General features: G+C 37.1%; 2 protein-coding genes across 2 annotated transcripts; both read left to right on the plus strand.

The window, feature by feature from the left end:
• Nucleotides 1-182: 182 nt before the first annotated feature.
• On the plus strand, nt 183-8,890 carry narf (nuclear prelamin A recognition factor). The gene is made up of 12 exons (XM_088324058.1): nt 183-469; nt 777-849; nt 924-983; nt 2,049-2,177; nt 2,246-2,378; nt 3,133-3,267; nt 3,847-3,965; nt 5,053-5,182; nt 6,248-6,320; nt 7,935-8,072; nt 8,143-8,300; nt 8,360-8,890. The coding sequence occupies exons 2-12, from the start codon at nt 793-795 to the stop codon at nt 8,608-8,610; spliced, it is 1,383 nt and encodes a 460-aa protein (XP_088180184.1). The 5' UTR covers nt 183-469; nt 777-792; the 3' UTR covers nt 8,611-8,890.
• Nucleotides 8,891-10,012: 1,122 nt separating this feature from the next.
• On the plus strand, nt 10,013-15,302 carry LOC148347502 (uncharacterized). Its single transcript, XM_088324059.1, has 4 exons — nt 10,013-10,123; nt 11,406-11,768; nt 14,208-14,314; nt 14,380-15,302. The coding sequence occupies exons 1-4, from the start codon at nt 10,054-10,056 to the stop codon at nt 14,494-14,496; spliced, it is 657 nt and encodes a 218-aa protein (XP_088180185.1). The 5' UTR covers nt 10,013-10,053; the 3' UTR covers nt 14,497-15,302.
• The last annotated feature ends 96 nt before the right edge of the window (nt 15,303-15,398 follow it).

A 15,398-nucleotide genomic window follows, 5' to 3' on the forward strand; every position in this document is an offset into this window, starting at 1 on the left:
GTTTTTTTTTTCTTTTTCGTTTTCTTGTGTTATCGGACCTAAAACCAAACCCAATAATCACTGCTAAAATATTGAAAATATACCTATGTATATAAAATACTGAATTGATAACGGAATCTAAAAATTATCAATTTTATAAAATGTTCACACTTCCGGATCGGGTCGCGTACGTGTAAGCGCATGCGCTGTTGTGCATCACCTCGCCGGGTATGACAATGGAATACGATGTGCATAGATATGCACGACTTCGCATACAAAATCGATAATTCATTTTAAATATCTAATTCATCCATTTTATCAATGGATGAGTCGTTGACGCGTTGACATTGGATTCAGAATGAGTTTGAGTTCATTTATTGTTTGATCTCGCTGCAGCGGTCGCTCTTTTGTTGGTGCTATGCGTCTCTTAGATCTTTTTTGGTGCTTTTATTTTTAACAAATTCAACGATTTGCCCAAAAACACCCACAGGTGAGTGAAATATATTCCTCTCTTTAATGCATTAATTAAATTCTCCAGGGAATAATAAGAATGAATGCAAAGGTCATGGGAGGACACAAAAGACATCCTACAGTGTCCCATTTAATTTGGAGGTGTATGTTCTAATAATATGTAGGCTACATAATTGTGTGTTTTTGTAACGAATAAGTATTATATATTTGTTGATTTGGGGTCTAACAGGGTGGGGCTCAAGTTAATTGGCAATTCCCCATAAAACGTGCACATTTATATTGAATTATTATTCTTATTTAATCGTTATTCTGTCCACTGCTCACAGATCAAATCCAAACAAAATGTCTGAGGTCAGCATTGGAAAAAAAAAGGAAAAGTGTGAGAACTGCACTAAGCAGGTGATTTTTCTTTTCTGTTTTTCTTAGGTTTTTTTTTCTGATGAATTCAAATTTTGTTTTAATGTGATTAACAGTGCAACAAAAAACTAAATGCCGGTGATGAAGAGAGGGAACAAGTCAATGGACAGCTACAGGTAAAGTCTTTTTAAGTTATGTAGACCCCCAGGATACGGAGTCCCCACCATATGACATTTGCCTGTCTGCTATTACTCAAATTCATACAAATTACTGGTCTGCTATTTGGCCGAATTCCTTCCCATAATCCCTTACTTTGTTTCTTCAGTTGAGATTCTTAATTAAACTTCGAGTTGGCATTACAAACTGTAATTTTTGTACTGTATTCATTCACTATAGGTCCAAAGCCTGCACTTATGCTAAAGGGAGAAGCAAAAAAAAAAGATACCCTCAAAAACAAAGTATGCGATTTAAAAGAAATAAGAAAAAGGCACAATAATGGCTGTAACCAATCAACAATAAGGACTACAGTGATCCCTTGTTTATCACAGTGGTTACGTTCGAAAAAGAACATAAGATACTCAAATCCGTGAAGTAGAAACATTAATTTTCTTTACGATTATCAACCAATCAAATTCTCAATTATAGACTGAAACCAAAGAACAAACCATTTATACAGGCTCAAGCATTTGTTTAACACATTAAAGTATTGCATTTTGAATAACTACTGTAACATCAAATAAAAATAAGCGTGAGGACAGTTTAACCAATCTGAATTCAGAACACAAATCAATAAGCAAATTCGTGAAAAACCGCAAAAAGTAATCCGTGTTATCGTGAGGGATTGATGTATTTTTAAAAACAATGAAGCAGTTTTCATTTTTAATCCGCTGTTTTCTCCCTGTTTGCATCCACCCACTACTTCACTCTACCGGCTCAAGTAACGTCACGCCACAGGTCAATGAAATGTCATACGTTTATTTATTTAAAATGCTATTTAATCATATGTAAGCCTACAAATATTACACATAACTAGTAATGGTTTTAATGTTTGTATGTGGTGTAAGAGGGCTTCTGAGCTAAGAACAATAGGTTTCTATCCCCCGCTATAAAGCAATTTCACTTTGCGTTCTCCACCTCAGAACAGATTAAAGTCGTATTCCGGGCTTCTACTGTAAACAACACAAAACATTCTGGATTTTGGACAATGACGTAAAAGGTGTTTTTTTCCCTTCCCGGATCAGGAAAATGAGGGATCGCACTTGTTGCTGAGCGCTTGTTTATCCTGTGACGGCTGTTTGTCCGAGGAGGAGAGCCTGAAGATCTCGAAACAGAATTTGGAAGAGATGGAGCAAGTTTTGGCTCTCAACAAGGTATGATCCGAAGAATGAATTTACGGTTCCTTGCTTCCTTATGGCAAGAAAAATATGTTTGTGGTCAGAAATGTGACGTGACGAAGCACAAGGTCCTGGTGGCATCGGTGTGTCCGCAATCGCTGCCCTTTTTCGCCGTCAAGTTGGGCGTGGATGTGGTGGAGGCTGCTGGGAAACTTTGTGGGTTCCTTAAGAGCCTAGGTGAGCATGATCACGACTATATTCCCATTTAGTTTAAACGAGCAAAAGATTGGATTGGGCCGCTTGGAGTGGTCCGTGGTCGGGAGCTGCAATTTGGCCGCCAGAGGGCATTAGGGACCCAACGAAAGCAGACCACACGAAAGCAGATGTTTATGGATTTTTGGGGTATTTATTGGGGGTGCCTTGACACGAAACCTAGCTAAAGACACTCATAGAGGCCTAAGGTACAATTAAGTACATTTTCATGAAAATTGGTTCCGCCATTTCGGAACCTATAAGTCACACACATGCACACATTAAATGTATTTTCATTTTTCTTAAAAAAAGAAAAGAATGCATACATTTACATGTCTAATGTTTTCATCGTTATATTACTATTTTTTTCTTTGATACCTTTATTTAGGATGTTTTTCTTATTATAATTTCTTGTGTTTTGATTTTTATGTAAATATTTTCCTTGTTGTTTGCTTTTATTTTTTTTAAACAGCACATACATTGTGTTTTTAATCTATCTTTTTTCCCCTTATTTTTATGATGATTTATTTTTAGTATGTACTTTTAACCCTTTTGTTTACCAAACGTTAACTTGATTTTGTCAGAACACTTTTTTTAATTGTTTGTGGGGTTTTTTCTAATAAAAATGAAGAAAAAATCTTTTTAAATTGGACAATTTCCTGCGGCACATCTGACAAGGTCTCCAAGATATTAGAACTGGAGAAAACATTGTTTTTAAATTCTTGTGTGTTCTATGCAGGGGTGCAGTTTGTGTTCGATACAACCCTGGCGGCAGGATTCAGCATCATCGAGAGTCAAAAAGAATTTATTCAGAGGTATCGGAGGAGGCACTGCGACTCCCAAGCCTTGCCCATGTTCACCTCATCCTGCCCAGGTTAACATTTGGAATTTGCTTTGCTTGTTTTCTCTGTTTTCTAAACAACTAGTTAGAACATCATGGAATCGTAGGAGATCATTAACAAATATTTCTTTTTTCTTAAATTATTTTATTTCCTCACTCCATATAATAGTAATATTCTTTAATTAATCATCATTTTAATATTGAAAAACTAACATTACATTGATTCAAATACTATTTCTGAAGTTTTTTCCCCTTTTTTTTAAAATACAACCAAGATAAGCCTAGCATTGCTGGTACTCATAGATAACACTTGTCTTTCACCACTCCCTTCTTCAGTATGGAGAGCTTTTTTCATTGCTTTGTACAAAATTAGTCAGAAAATAACCTGTAAGTCAGCTCCACTATCAGTGTACACATACCATCTATCATTCAAATACTGATTTTATACATTTCTATCTTTTTAATTCATCTTACTTTGAACTAAAAAGAGAAGCCCTCCAATTGCTTTGTACTGTTTATATAACCACAATAAAGGACAATCCATTCTATTCTATTCTCTTCTCTTCTATTCTATTCAAAAAAACAAATGAAATAACCCGTCTGCATCTCTAGGTTGGATCCGCTACTCGGAACGTGTCCTTGGAAGTTTGGTCACGCCTCACATATGTACGGCGAGGTCTCCGCAACAAATTATGGGATGTTTAGTCAAAGATTACTTCTCCAAACAGCAGGTGAGTAAAGATTAAAGGGATAGTGTGTATAGTTTAGCACCTGCGACTGTGTATTATCTAGTAATTAATTTTTTTTTAAAAAGTACCCACTTATTTTTTTTCTTGTTAAATGATTTATTTCTCCGGTACCAGGCTGTAATTGCCCAAGACACATCATAGGAAATGGTGCCCTATAACCCTAGTGGTTAAGGGATCCAAGCTTTATTTTAGATGTATTGATTTTTTTAAATTATTATTTTCTAATTTGTTTTTCTCTATGAAGTATATCTAATAATTAAAAAATAATAGTGTACTGTTTGTAAAAAAAAAATATTATTGTTTTTTTCTGTAAGAATTATTTTATTTTAGTCTAACAGTTTTGTTTTTTTCTGATACCTGTATATAAAATACCTCTTAATATTTTTTTTAAAAATATTAATAACTTAAAATTGAGGCGTTGCTTCTACAGTTTTTTGTATATCCGTGCTCAAATTTTGATTGTGTTTTGATTTATTCCATATACTTCTAGGTGTTTATTATCTCGTGAGTCATGTAAAACAAAAGTATATACATTTTTGGGCAACTTCTAATGTTTTTTTCCTTGTTAGATTATTTTTTTCCCTCTGGTATGTTAATTTTAGATCTTTTTTTAAAAATCATTATAATCGGGGTTTTTGGGTGGGGTCGAATATATTTCTTTGTGTATTTTATCTAATAATGTAAAATGATAGTGTACTTAATCCAATAATTATTTTATTATCATTTAGGAGAGTTAATATCTCTCTTGATATTTTTATTTAAAATGACCTGTTTTCACTCATATTGTTAAATATTAATTAAATAAGATTGAGGCTTTCCCTCTATAATATTTTTCTATACTTTTGTTCAAATTTCGATTGTGTTTTGAATGTTTTTCAAATATTTTTATAATGTTAATTTTTTTTTAAAATGATTTAAAATAATCGCATTTACATTTTGGGGCAAATATTTTGTGTAATGAATTTTTTCATGAGATTAAAGTTCATATTATCTTTATTTAGGATGTTTTCTCTTTACCGTATTGAATATCGAAGGAACTTGAACTTTGAATTTTTCATTTCGTCAACAGAAGCTAAATGCTGACAAAGTGTATCACGTGGTGGTTGCTCCCTGCTTCGACAAAAAGCTGGAGGCCGTCCGCGAAGAGTTTTACAACAGTCTGCTGGAGAGCAGCGACGTGGACTGTGTCCTCACTTCAGGTTCATAACTTTTTATCGTTGACACGGCCAAATCAAATACTGCTTCGTGTGCGCTGTTGTTTTGGTTCGAGGGGTCATGTTGGGTCGTCACACCGTAATTAAGATAAACAGGAGATTATCTCATGCCTCGGTTTAGTTTTATGTATCTAACGCAATGAAGTTGAAAATAACACCCTTTTACCTTCATTGATGTCAGAAATCTAGCAGGAGATAAGTTAAGAAACTCAATTTACTTGGGTACCACCGGAGCTAGGTTTTTGCACAAGATCAAAACATTCCAATATTCTCAAATATATTTTTCTTCTTCAATGGTGATAGAACCCACAATCCTTTGAGTGTAACCTTAACCCTAATTCTAGCTCCAACTAAAACCCTAATACTAACCGACTACCCATGGCTCCAACAAGGCCCCTATTTCTAGGATTTGCACTGAATATCTAAGTCACAACACTGTGTACCTAAAACAAGCATCTTACCAGTTGAGCCACTGGTCTTAGTGAGTACTGTGTAGTATCTCTGCTCTAGTATTGCTGTAGGCTTTCAGTTGCTTTCAGTGCTCTCCGCCAACGTTGGTGTTTTCCCCGTGTGTGCTACCCGGCGGCGAGTGTGGCTCCCTTTTTAAGTTTTTTTTTTTTCATTTTCCTCATGTTGAGGATTTGAGTTTTTCCTTGCCCTCACTCAGGTTTCAGATCAGGGGATGGCTTATTAATAGTCTGTAATCTGTACAACTTCTTGTCACTAAGGGCTATACAAAAAAACTTGACAACAATTAACATAAAGATGAAAACAATAACTGTATTAAGAATTATTAATACAATAAACAAACCAGTGATGAGTAAATCACATTATTTTGGAACATAAGACTTAAAAAACCTAATACGGATTATGTGAGTGGAAAAATCAAATCAGTCAAAAGTCCATGTGCATGCTGTCCGTTTGTCTGTCTGTCTCCTCTTTGTGTGTGTCTGTCACTCTCTCTGCAATGGGCTACGAATTTGAAACCACAGAGTTAAAAGTGTTTTGCAATTTTAAGAGATTCATAGATACATATTTGTGATCTTTCAGGGGAAATTTACTGCCTGATGCAGAAGAAGAAAATTTCAGTTGAGGACCTGGACTCTTTTCCTTTGGACCATGTGTAAGTAGTCAGCCTGGTCATTTGTATATTTTTTTTTTGTTTTTTTAGAGGACAACACTGACTGGAGTTGGGCAAAATTGATTGTCATTGTTCATTCAAATTGTCTTTATGTTTCAAACAAGTAAAGAAATAGACAGGTTTAAGCCAGTGTTTCTAAAATAGTGGGATTTGCCCCCCAGCTTCTGTCAGGAGGGGCCACGTGTGATCTCTGGGATTTTTTTGAGGGGCTGTCCAAGCTCTGAAAACGCCGGTCTACTAGTGATCCCAAGAGCCAAGAAGAGATCCACAGGTTCAAGAGTGTTCTCCATCCGGGCCCCGGTGCTGTAGAATGCTCTTCCTCCTGAGATACGATCTGCAACCTCAGGGGAAATGTTTCAATCCAAGCTTAAAACACACTTCTACTCTATAGCATATGAATAACCTATATTTTATGTTGATAATATGTGTATTATTTGCCTTCATGTAGGTTTTAGATGAGGGGATGGTGTCATAATAGTCTAGTAGTTAGTCTTTGATCTGTGCAGCCCTTTGAGACACTCTTTGTGATTAAGGGCTATACAAATAAACATGACTTGACTTGACAATTGCGCCCCCACTACATTAGGGAGCAGTAGTCTCTTACTGGCAGAATAAGCGCTCTTGGAGTATACATTTTGTTTTACACTGAGCGCTCTGCACAGAGTGGGAAGTGTGACCTTCAAGTTACACAATGAAAACAGTATTGAACAGGGATGAGAAGACAGGCAAACAGAAATGGGGATAAAGCACCTCCCTAAATGCAAGACGGGGAAAGGTGATGAAGCAAGATTACGGGCAAGGAAAAGATCGTTTGTTTACTGTGTCTAAAAATGTCGGCAGTAGATAACATGCAGCCAAATAAATTAAGCCTTTACTCAAAAAACATCATCCCAATCACGGCGATAAGCAGCTTGAGTATTTTTTTTTTTTTTTTTAACGCGCCAAAGGAATGCGTTGATCTCCCATGAACGGGACATGTCATCATTAATATCGAGCAATCATTGTTTTATGCCCACCAATATGATATGATGCAAAAACGTGTTCTTCTAAAGCGCTGTCACAAAGGTTTTTCTTCTTCCTAGGGGGGCATGGCAGAAAATAGCTAAGAAGCATTGGCTTAAGCTGAAGGCTCATAAAGAGGTCATCTTAAAAAAGAAAAATATCATATAATCACCATTTATTTTATGGGATTCCTATATTGAGGTTTGATTTTGAAAGTTTATTGCTCTTCATTGATTTTTATTTTATTTTATGATTGATTTCATTTTAAATAGGTCACTGTGTTAATTGTGCTACTCATATAAATTACGTATTAAAGTTACAAAGACATATTCAGTAAACAAACATAGTGAATTTAGTAATTGGTTTAAAGCTTGCAAGTGTGGTTGGACGTGTTGTTGGATTCCCATAGTTCAGCACTAGATGGTATTTTAACACACACATTCCCTTTAAAACGAACCTTCAGGTACAGTTTATTGTCATATTTGGAGCCTTTTTAAGCTTTATATGTTTTAGTATTGTATGTAACAGGAAAGCATCTCACACAAACCTGAATCATGTCATGGAGTCTCTGAGCACAAGCATCTTTTTCTATAGGCTTGGAGATGGTGGAGACGTGGCTCTGGTCCGGCATGAAGGTCGTGGTTCTGAAGGTTTCTTAGAACACGTGTTTAAGCATGCGGCTAAAGAGCTCTTTGGTCTGGACGTGCATGAAATCACATACAAGACCCTTAGGTGAGACGCAATGACATCAACAGAAAAGAATTACCTCCATCTTTTTAAATGGTCCATCCTGGCCTTGTAGGAACCGTGACTTCCAGGAAGTGACACTGGAGCGTGACGGCGAAACTCTGCTTCAGTTCGCCGCCGTTTACGGCTTCAGGAACATCCAGACCTTGGTGCACCGCATGAGGAAAGGGCGGGTGCCTTACCAGCTGATAGAGGTGCTCTCGTGTCCTGGAGGTAAATCACAAAAAAAACACACTTAAATCAAAAACCTAAATAACTAGCGCTTCTCTCAGGGTGCTTGAGCGGCCGCGGTCAATCCGAGAGCGAGGGCACAGCAGGCCGCGTGGACAAACAACTGGTCCAGCAGATGGAAGAGGTCTACAACAGCTTGCCAGTCACCCTCCCAGAACTCAACCCAACTCTGCAGACCCTTTATCAGGACTGGCTTCAGGGCCACGATTCCCAGCCTACCTGCAAGTTACTGCACACACAGTACAGGAGTCAAAGACAGAGCCCCTTGCAACCACCTCACATGCAGTGGTGAGGCTGCAGAGCCAACCTGAAGATGCATGTTTTTCTATTTGAGATTCTGTCTTACTAAGATCAATCATGGACCATGAAGACCTGGACTAAGCAAATGTAGTACTTCTGATTGTCCACAGGGGAGCAATGTCTATTTAAGAAACAAGAGAGCAAATCTGATCAACTTTTGTTGCCAAATAGTAAGCCAACTAAAACAAAATTTAGCACAAATATTGAGTTTGTTTTTAGGATATATTTTGGGAATTGATGATGAAAATAAACTGCACCAGTGTTACAAAGAATACTATGCAAAGGACTGATCGATTATTATTTTTTTCAGTGATTCAATAAAGTTCAGTTAAACTGCAGATTATCAATACTCATGCCAAATATCGTTGTTTTATTTGTACAATGACATTTTATTTTAAGGTTTTGAAAGCATGGGTCACTAACATGGTGCTTGCGGGCCAATCAAGGACGGATCTAAGCCAATTCTGCCGTTTAGAGGTCATTTATTATACAAAAATCCTTATTAGAGCGATGTGAGGTTGTGAAGAGCTGGGCAAAGGGTTTTACACTGTTTTTTTTTGGGTAAAATGTAAAAAAAAAATGTCTCGTCTGATTATTGCTTATTTTTCATTTTTATTACTTTGTAGGTTGGGGGGTCACCAACGTTGTGCCACCCGAAGTAGCCTGCGGACTGGTTCTGACAAAAGCTCACCAGAAAAGGGTCATTGTGATTATCTAGGAAATTGATGACTAACTGGCATTATGTTTTAGTGGTGTACTGAGCCTAGATGCAAAGAATCCAATGAGAAAACAAAAGAAAACTGGAGACTGGAAATAGAAAAGCAGATGCTACATCAATTGCAACTTGGTCATTCTTTTTTATTTATTTTTACTTTATATTATATTTAAAAATATATATATTTTATTTCTAATTTTATGGTTTGTTAATGCAACATCCATTGCAGCCTGGTCACCCTAAAAGGGGAATTACCTCTTATGCGGTTCCTTCTAAAGGTTTCTTTCTTTTTCTCAAGTTGAGGTTTTGAGATTTCCTTGCCGTCATGCAGGTTTTAGATCAGGGGATGTAATAATAGTCTGTAGTTTGCAATAGTCTGTGATCTGTGAACCCCTTTGAGACTCCTTGTGATTAAGGGCGTCACAAACAAATTTGACTTGACTATTTCAACCCTACTTCTAATAATTACAACCTGCTAATAACCTTGTAATAACGTAAGTTTTTATTTTAGAAATACACATACAGCTAGTAACCCAGTGACAAAAATGTAGCTCTCAGCTTAAAAAATGTTGGTGACCCCTGCTAAAGAGATGTGCATCATATATGCTGAGTAATTTAACAACGTGTATGACACACACTTCCTTTCAAACCCACATTTCCTCACCTAAACCATCACTATCAAGTCAAAACGTTTAGTTGTCCTCGCTGCTTTGTGCGAAAATGAAAGCTCAGTGGCGGAGCTTTGCACTTGGAATGCTCTCTCTTCTCGCTGAGGGAAGTGCCCTGCTTGGTGAGCAAAAGCAAATTGGATTAGATGGGGTGTTATGTTCAGTTTTTCCCCAAAAATATACAGTCTATTATTCAAAGTTAATCTTTTTGCGGGTTGATGGTTTTGTTTCTTGCATATACGTCTTTTGAATTTAATGTAAGTTGGTGACATTTGTGTAAAAGTTGAGGCAATGCTTATTACAGGTCGGAAGTGTGTGGGATGGATAAAGATGATGATCCATATGTTTCGGATATTATTTCAATACATAGATAAAATGCAGAGTTACTCCCCTGCCGTCCCATTTTGCCCATGAAAGCCTAAGAATGGGGACATCAGGATTGTACTATTTATATTTAAAAATAAAAAAACGTTAGTTTATGTAACAATTTCAGGAAGATAAAACTACTATACATAAAGATGTATAATCCGAAGGCAATACATTTAAACAAATGTATTTTTAGAACTGATAATCTGCTCATAAAAAAAATCTTGCCTCACAATTGGAGATGATTCGCTATTTCAAGCATTATTTTTCAGAATATCAGATTCATTTTCAATTTTTTTTTCAAGTCATGTTGCTCCTTTCAAGCCTTTTTTTAATCAAAACAAAAAACAATATGTATGGCTTTTAGTATATTTTTTTCACTAACGTAAAAATTATTTCCATTCAGCCATTATTTCCAATTGTGCACCATACATTCTTGTTTGAAAAATTACTTGTCATAAAAAAAAGTGAAAAATAAAGTAAATTAAGAAAAATAATAATAAAAATAACATTGCCCTTATGGGAAAACAACTTGTCTAGGAGGACAGAAAAAAATAACACTAAAAATTTGTTTTGAGATTCGATCTGCAACCTCAGTGGAAATGTTTAAATCTAAGCTTAAAACACACTTCTACTCTATAGCATATAAATAATCTAAATTTTATGTTGATATGTGTATTATTTGCCCTCATGTAGGTTTTAGATGAGGAGATGGTGTCATAATAGTCTGTAATAATAGTTTGCAATCATCTGTGGTCTGTGCAGCCCTTTGAGACTCTTTGTGATTAAGGGCTATACAAGTAAACTTGGCTTGACTTGACGTACACGTTTTTTTTAAATGCATGTTTTGATTATAGTTCATGTGTTTTTTATTTAAATCTTGTTTTTTTACGGATAAGAGATTCTAAATAATCCAAACTGTCCCTTTCAAGTCAGAACAGGGAAAAAGACTTTGCACAAAGGTTTAGTATTTATCTGAAAAAAATGTTTCAAACCACTATACTCAACAGTAAAATAATGAAATCCCTCCCTTTTTAGTTTTCCAAGACCTTCAAAACACATTGTTCTTAAATGTGAATTCCTTCTGCGAGATAACATGCTCCACGGCGTTAGCCAATCCAGAGGGAGTCTACGTCAACCGACATTTTCACAGACAAAGAGAAGCGCTTTACCTTAACTTGAGTGAAGGTCGGCTCACCGAGAGCACGTTGGCTGCAGAAATGGAAGGCCGCGTCAACATCAGCCGTTTCAGTCACGCCGTCCAAGGCCAAGGCTTCACCGTCAAGGTTTTTCCGCTGTATCTGCCAGACACTGACCTGTATTACTGCAAATGGGTCTTCGGAGTGGATGATTCCAAAAAGCAAAACCTCTTCAGCAACGAAACCCTCATTATTGTCAGAGGTATTAAAAAACGCTTTCAAGTAGGGATGCACGGTAACGAATAACCATTAATACTTACTTTGTCAGTAATAACTTTGAGTAGAAATTGTTATTAGAACATTAATATTGACTGACTGACTGACAGATATATATATATATATATATATACACACACACCGTATTTTCCGCACTATAAGGCGCACCTAAAAACCTTTATTTTTTTCAAAAGCTGACCATGCGCCTTATAATACAGTGCGCCTTATATATGGATCAATATTAAGTTGGAAAGTCTTGCAACTAAAGCAAGCAGCCGCCGACTAGATTTTCCCCCGAAGGCGAAGTCCTCCGCGGTGTATGCTGGGATTTATATACCGGCGTTTCATTTCCTAACCATTGTGTCAATCATCATTTGAATCAGTCACTATTGGCTAAAGTTATTCGGAGGTAAAGGGGGCGGATCCTTTTTATCATTTACAGGCTCGCATAGGCTAAAGGGGCGAAACAAAGCCTGCATTTGGCCGAAAAAGATGAATGTGAATAACACAGTTGGGTTGCACTACGGCATAGAGAAAACATGTTTTACCATTCTGTATTTGTAAATATTTTACTCTCCTGGATTTACTACACTCACGATTGTAAGAGGACCATGTTTACGTATCATTAATGAACTTAAAAGCTGCAAGAGAATTTAGGTGAGCTATGCGGATTTAATTTTCCCGGTATCTTGTTTTAGAACGATCTCGATGTTTCTGTGATGAGTTTATTTTTAAACTAATTTCAATTCAAAGTGTTTATTGTCATATGCACAGTAAAGAACCCCATTTCCCTGCACAATAAAATTCTTACTTTGCTGTCCACACAGTTGCCAGCAAAAAAATAAAATGGAAACCAAGAAATGTTTGTTTGGTGACATCGTACGGACACCGAATCCGCACGTGTCTACGACACGTATTTGCTTCTTTGCAAGCTTTCGGAATGTTAAGGGGGTAATAAGTTTGACTGAACTATCTGACTGTTTTGTCGACGTTCCCATTGTAGCGCCCTATAACCCGGTGCGCCTTATAGTGCGGAAAATACGGTATATCTATCTATCTATATATATATATATATATATATATATATATATATATATATATATATATATATATATATATATATATATATATATATATATATATATATATATATATATATATATATATATATATATGGGCAGCACGGCGGCGCAGTGGTTAGCGCTTGTGCGGCACAGTTCATGTCAAGGGAACCTGTCGTGGGTTCAAATCCAGCTCCAGACTTCCTGTGCGGAGTTTGTATGTTCTCCCCGTGCTTGCGTGGGTTTCCTCCGGGCACTCCGGTTTCCTCCCACATTCCAAAAACATGCATTTCAGGTGGATTGGCCGGTCTAAATTGTCCCTAGGTGTGAATGAGCGAGCGAGTGAGTTGTCTGTCCCCGTGTGCCCTGCGATTGGCTGGCAACCAGTTCAGGGTGTCCCCTGCCTACTGCCTGGAGATGGCTGGGATGGGCTCCAGCCCCCCCGCGACCCTAATGAGGATAAGCGGTACGGCTAATGAGATGAGAGATATATATATATATATATATATATACATACACATCTGTGGTCGCATATTGCTGCAAGCGGGGACCAGCAGAGCATATTTTTATTCTGAGCCTGATGGCTCTTTTTTTGCCGTTTTGTCCACAAAAAAACTAAACTGCACTTGTGCGGCCGCGATTCATTATTCCCAATTCCATATTGCTGCAAGCGGGGACCAGCAGGTTGTACTTTTGTCGGGCCTTGCGGTTCTATTTTTGCAGATATTGTATTTGAGTTGAAAATGAACAGCACTAGTGTGTCCGTGCTCCATTATCCCCAATCCCGTTGTGCTAAAAACAGGGACAGGCAGAAGGCACTTTTGTCAGGAAGCGTGCTGTTCTGGCCCACCTAAAATCAAATGCATGGTCATGGCCGGGATCCAATATTCCCCGTTGACTATTGCTGATAGCAGGGCCTAGCAGAGTTGTGGCCCACCTAAAAAGAACTGCACTGTTTTGGCCATAATCCATTATCCTCAGTCGACAATTGCTGAGAGTGGAACAAATTTGTGTCATAAGTGGCGGTTGTTTTTTCCGTTCTTTGCACCCAAAATAAACAGCACCTGATCACCCGTGATCCATTAACCCCTGTCGACTATTACTGCAGCGGGGGCATGCAGAACAAATGTTGAAAATTAGGTCGGGGGGGGGTCTTTGCAAATTTTCGCATATCGCGGGACGCCATGGTCCCCATTGATCGAGATAAATGAGGGATTACAGTAATGAAATAGATATACAATTGTTTTTCTTTGGGACTGATAACCGTGACGAAATATTTTGCCGCCATAATTATGGAGCTACTACAAACCATTTTCAGTTTTGTTAATGTGTGACAAATCCAACTTTTTTTTCTCCCCACTCAGATGTCAACCAATGCAGTCATGATTCGAAAACCTTGATTATTTTAACTGCAACACTCTTGGTTGTCACAACAGTAGCAGGAGCATTCGCTTTGAGATACAAACATAAGGTAAGTACAATTATTATCACGAATAAGTTAACTTGAAAATGATGCAGATGCGTTTCATTTTCCAGTGTAAAACACCTTTTCGACCGAGAACTTCAACATCAACGAGGGCGGACAGTGTACATCATCGTCCACAACACTTTCATTGTCCATACATAGAAAATGATCTATACTTTAGATACTGAAATCATTTTTGGAAACCCTCCATGAACAGGAACTTGAACTTAGCAGTACGCTACTCTGCATGTTGCATACAAAAAAAAAGCATTCTCTGCGGTATGTCACCACGTTTTCCTTTGTACATTTGAGCTACCACATCCTGGTTTTGGTTCGTGTGAATCGAGGTGGAGAGAAAAAATAAGTCTTATTATCATTTGCTTATGCTTGGCTACTCAATCAATTCTGCAGAGTACTGTGAATTAAAAAACTCAACCTTGGCTTTTCAAAACTGTATTAATAGAAAATTAAACTTTTACTGGAAAATAAAGAAAAAAATCCTGAAGTTGTGGACAGTGGGTACAATGTAAATCAAAGAAAAATGTTAAACTCGATTTTATGTGTACATTAGAAATTTAATTTGAGTAACATTGTTCATGGACAATTGTCTAATACAGTCTTCCTGATCTGTCGTTTTAATATTTCTTCTACTAACAACTCAGGGTGGCCATTTGGTGGAAAAACGATATTGTAATTCCTCAGCAACACGACTATTTGTGGCTCACTTGTTTTGCAAAGCTAAGCCACGATTGGTCCTCACACCGTGTTTTTTTTTATTTCAGGAAGTGGCAAAATGGTCACCCTTAGAAAGTCATACAATTGTTGTTATTGCTTTTGCTATTCCACAAATACAAATACAATCTAAATGCCGAGTTATTTTCAATAGTAGTATACCAATCACCCAGGGTGCCCATTTTGCCACTTGTTGGCAAGTGAAAATTATATTGTAGTTCATTGCTCACCTGTTTTGTGAACCTGAGTCGTCATTACTCCTTACTCTGTGAAATCATATTTTCTTCCATAAAGTAGTGAAATGGTTACCCCTTGAAATTCTTGATTTGCAGTGGGGGGGTAATCAGTCAATGTTAAG

Source organism: Urocampus carinirostris, chromosome 19 (genome assembly GCF_059441175.1).
Source record: "Urocampus carinirostris isolate Australia breed hairy pipefish chromosome 19, RoL_Ucar_1.0, whole genome shotgun sequence".
NCBI lineage: Eukaryota > Metazoa > Chordata > Actinopteri > Syngnathiformes > Syngnathidae > Urocampus > Urocampus carinirostris.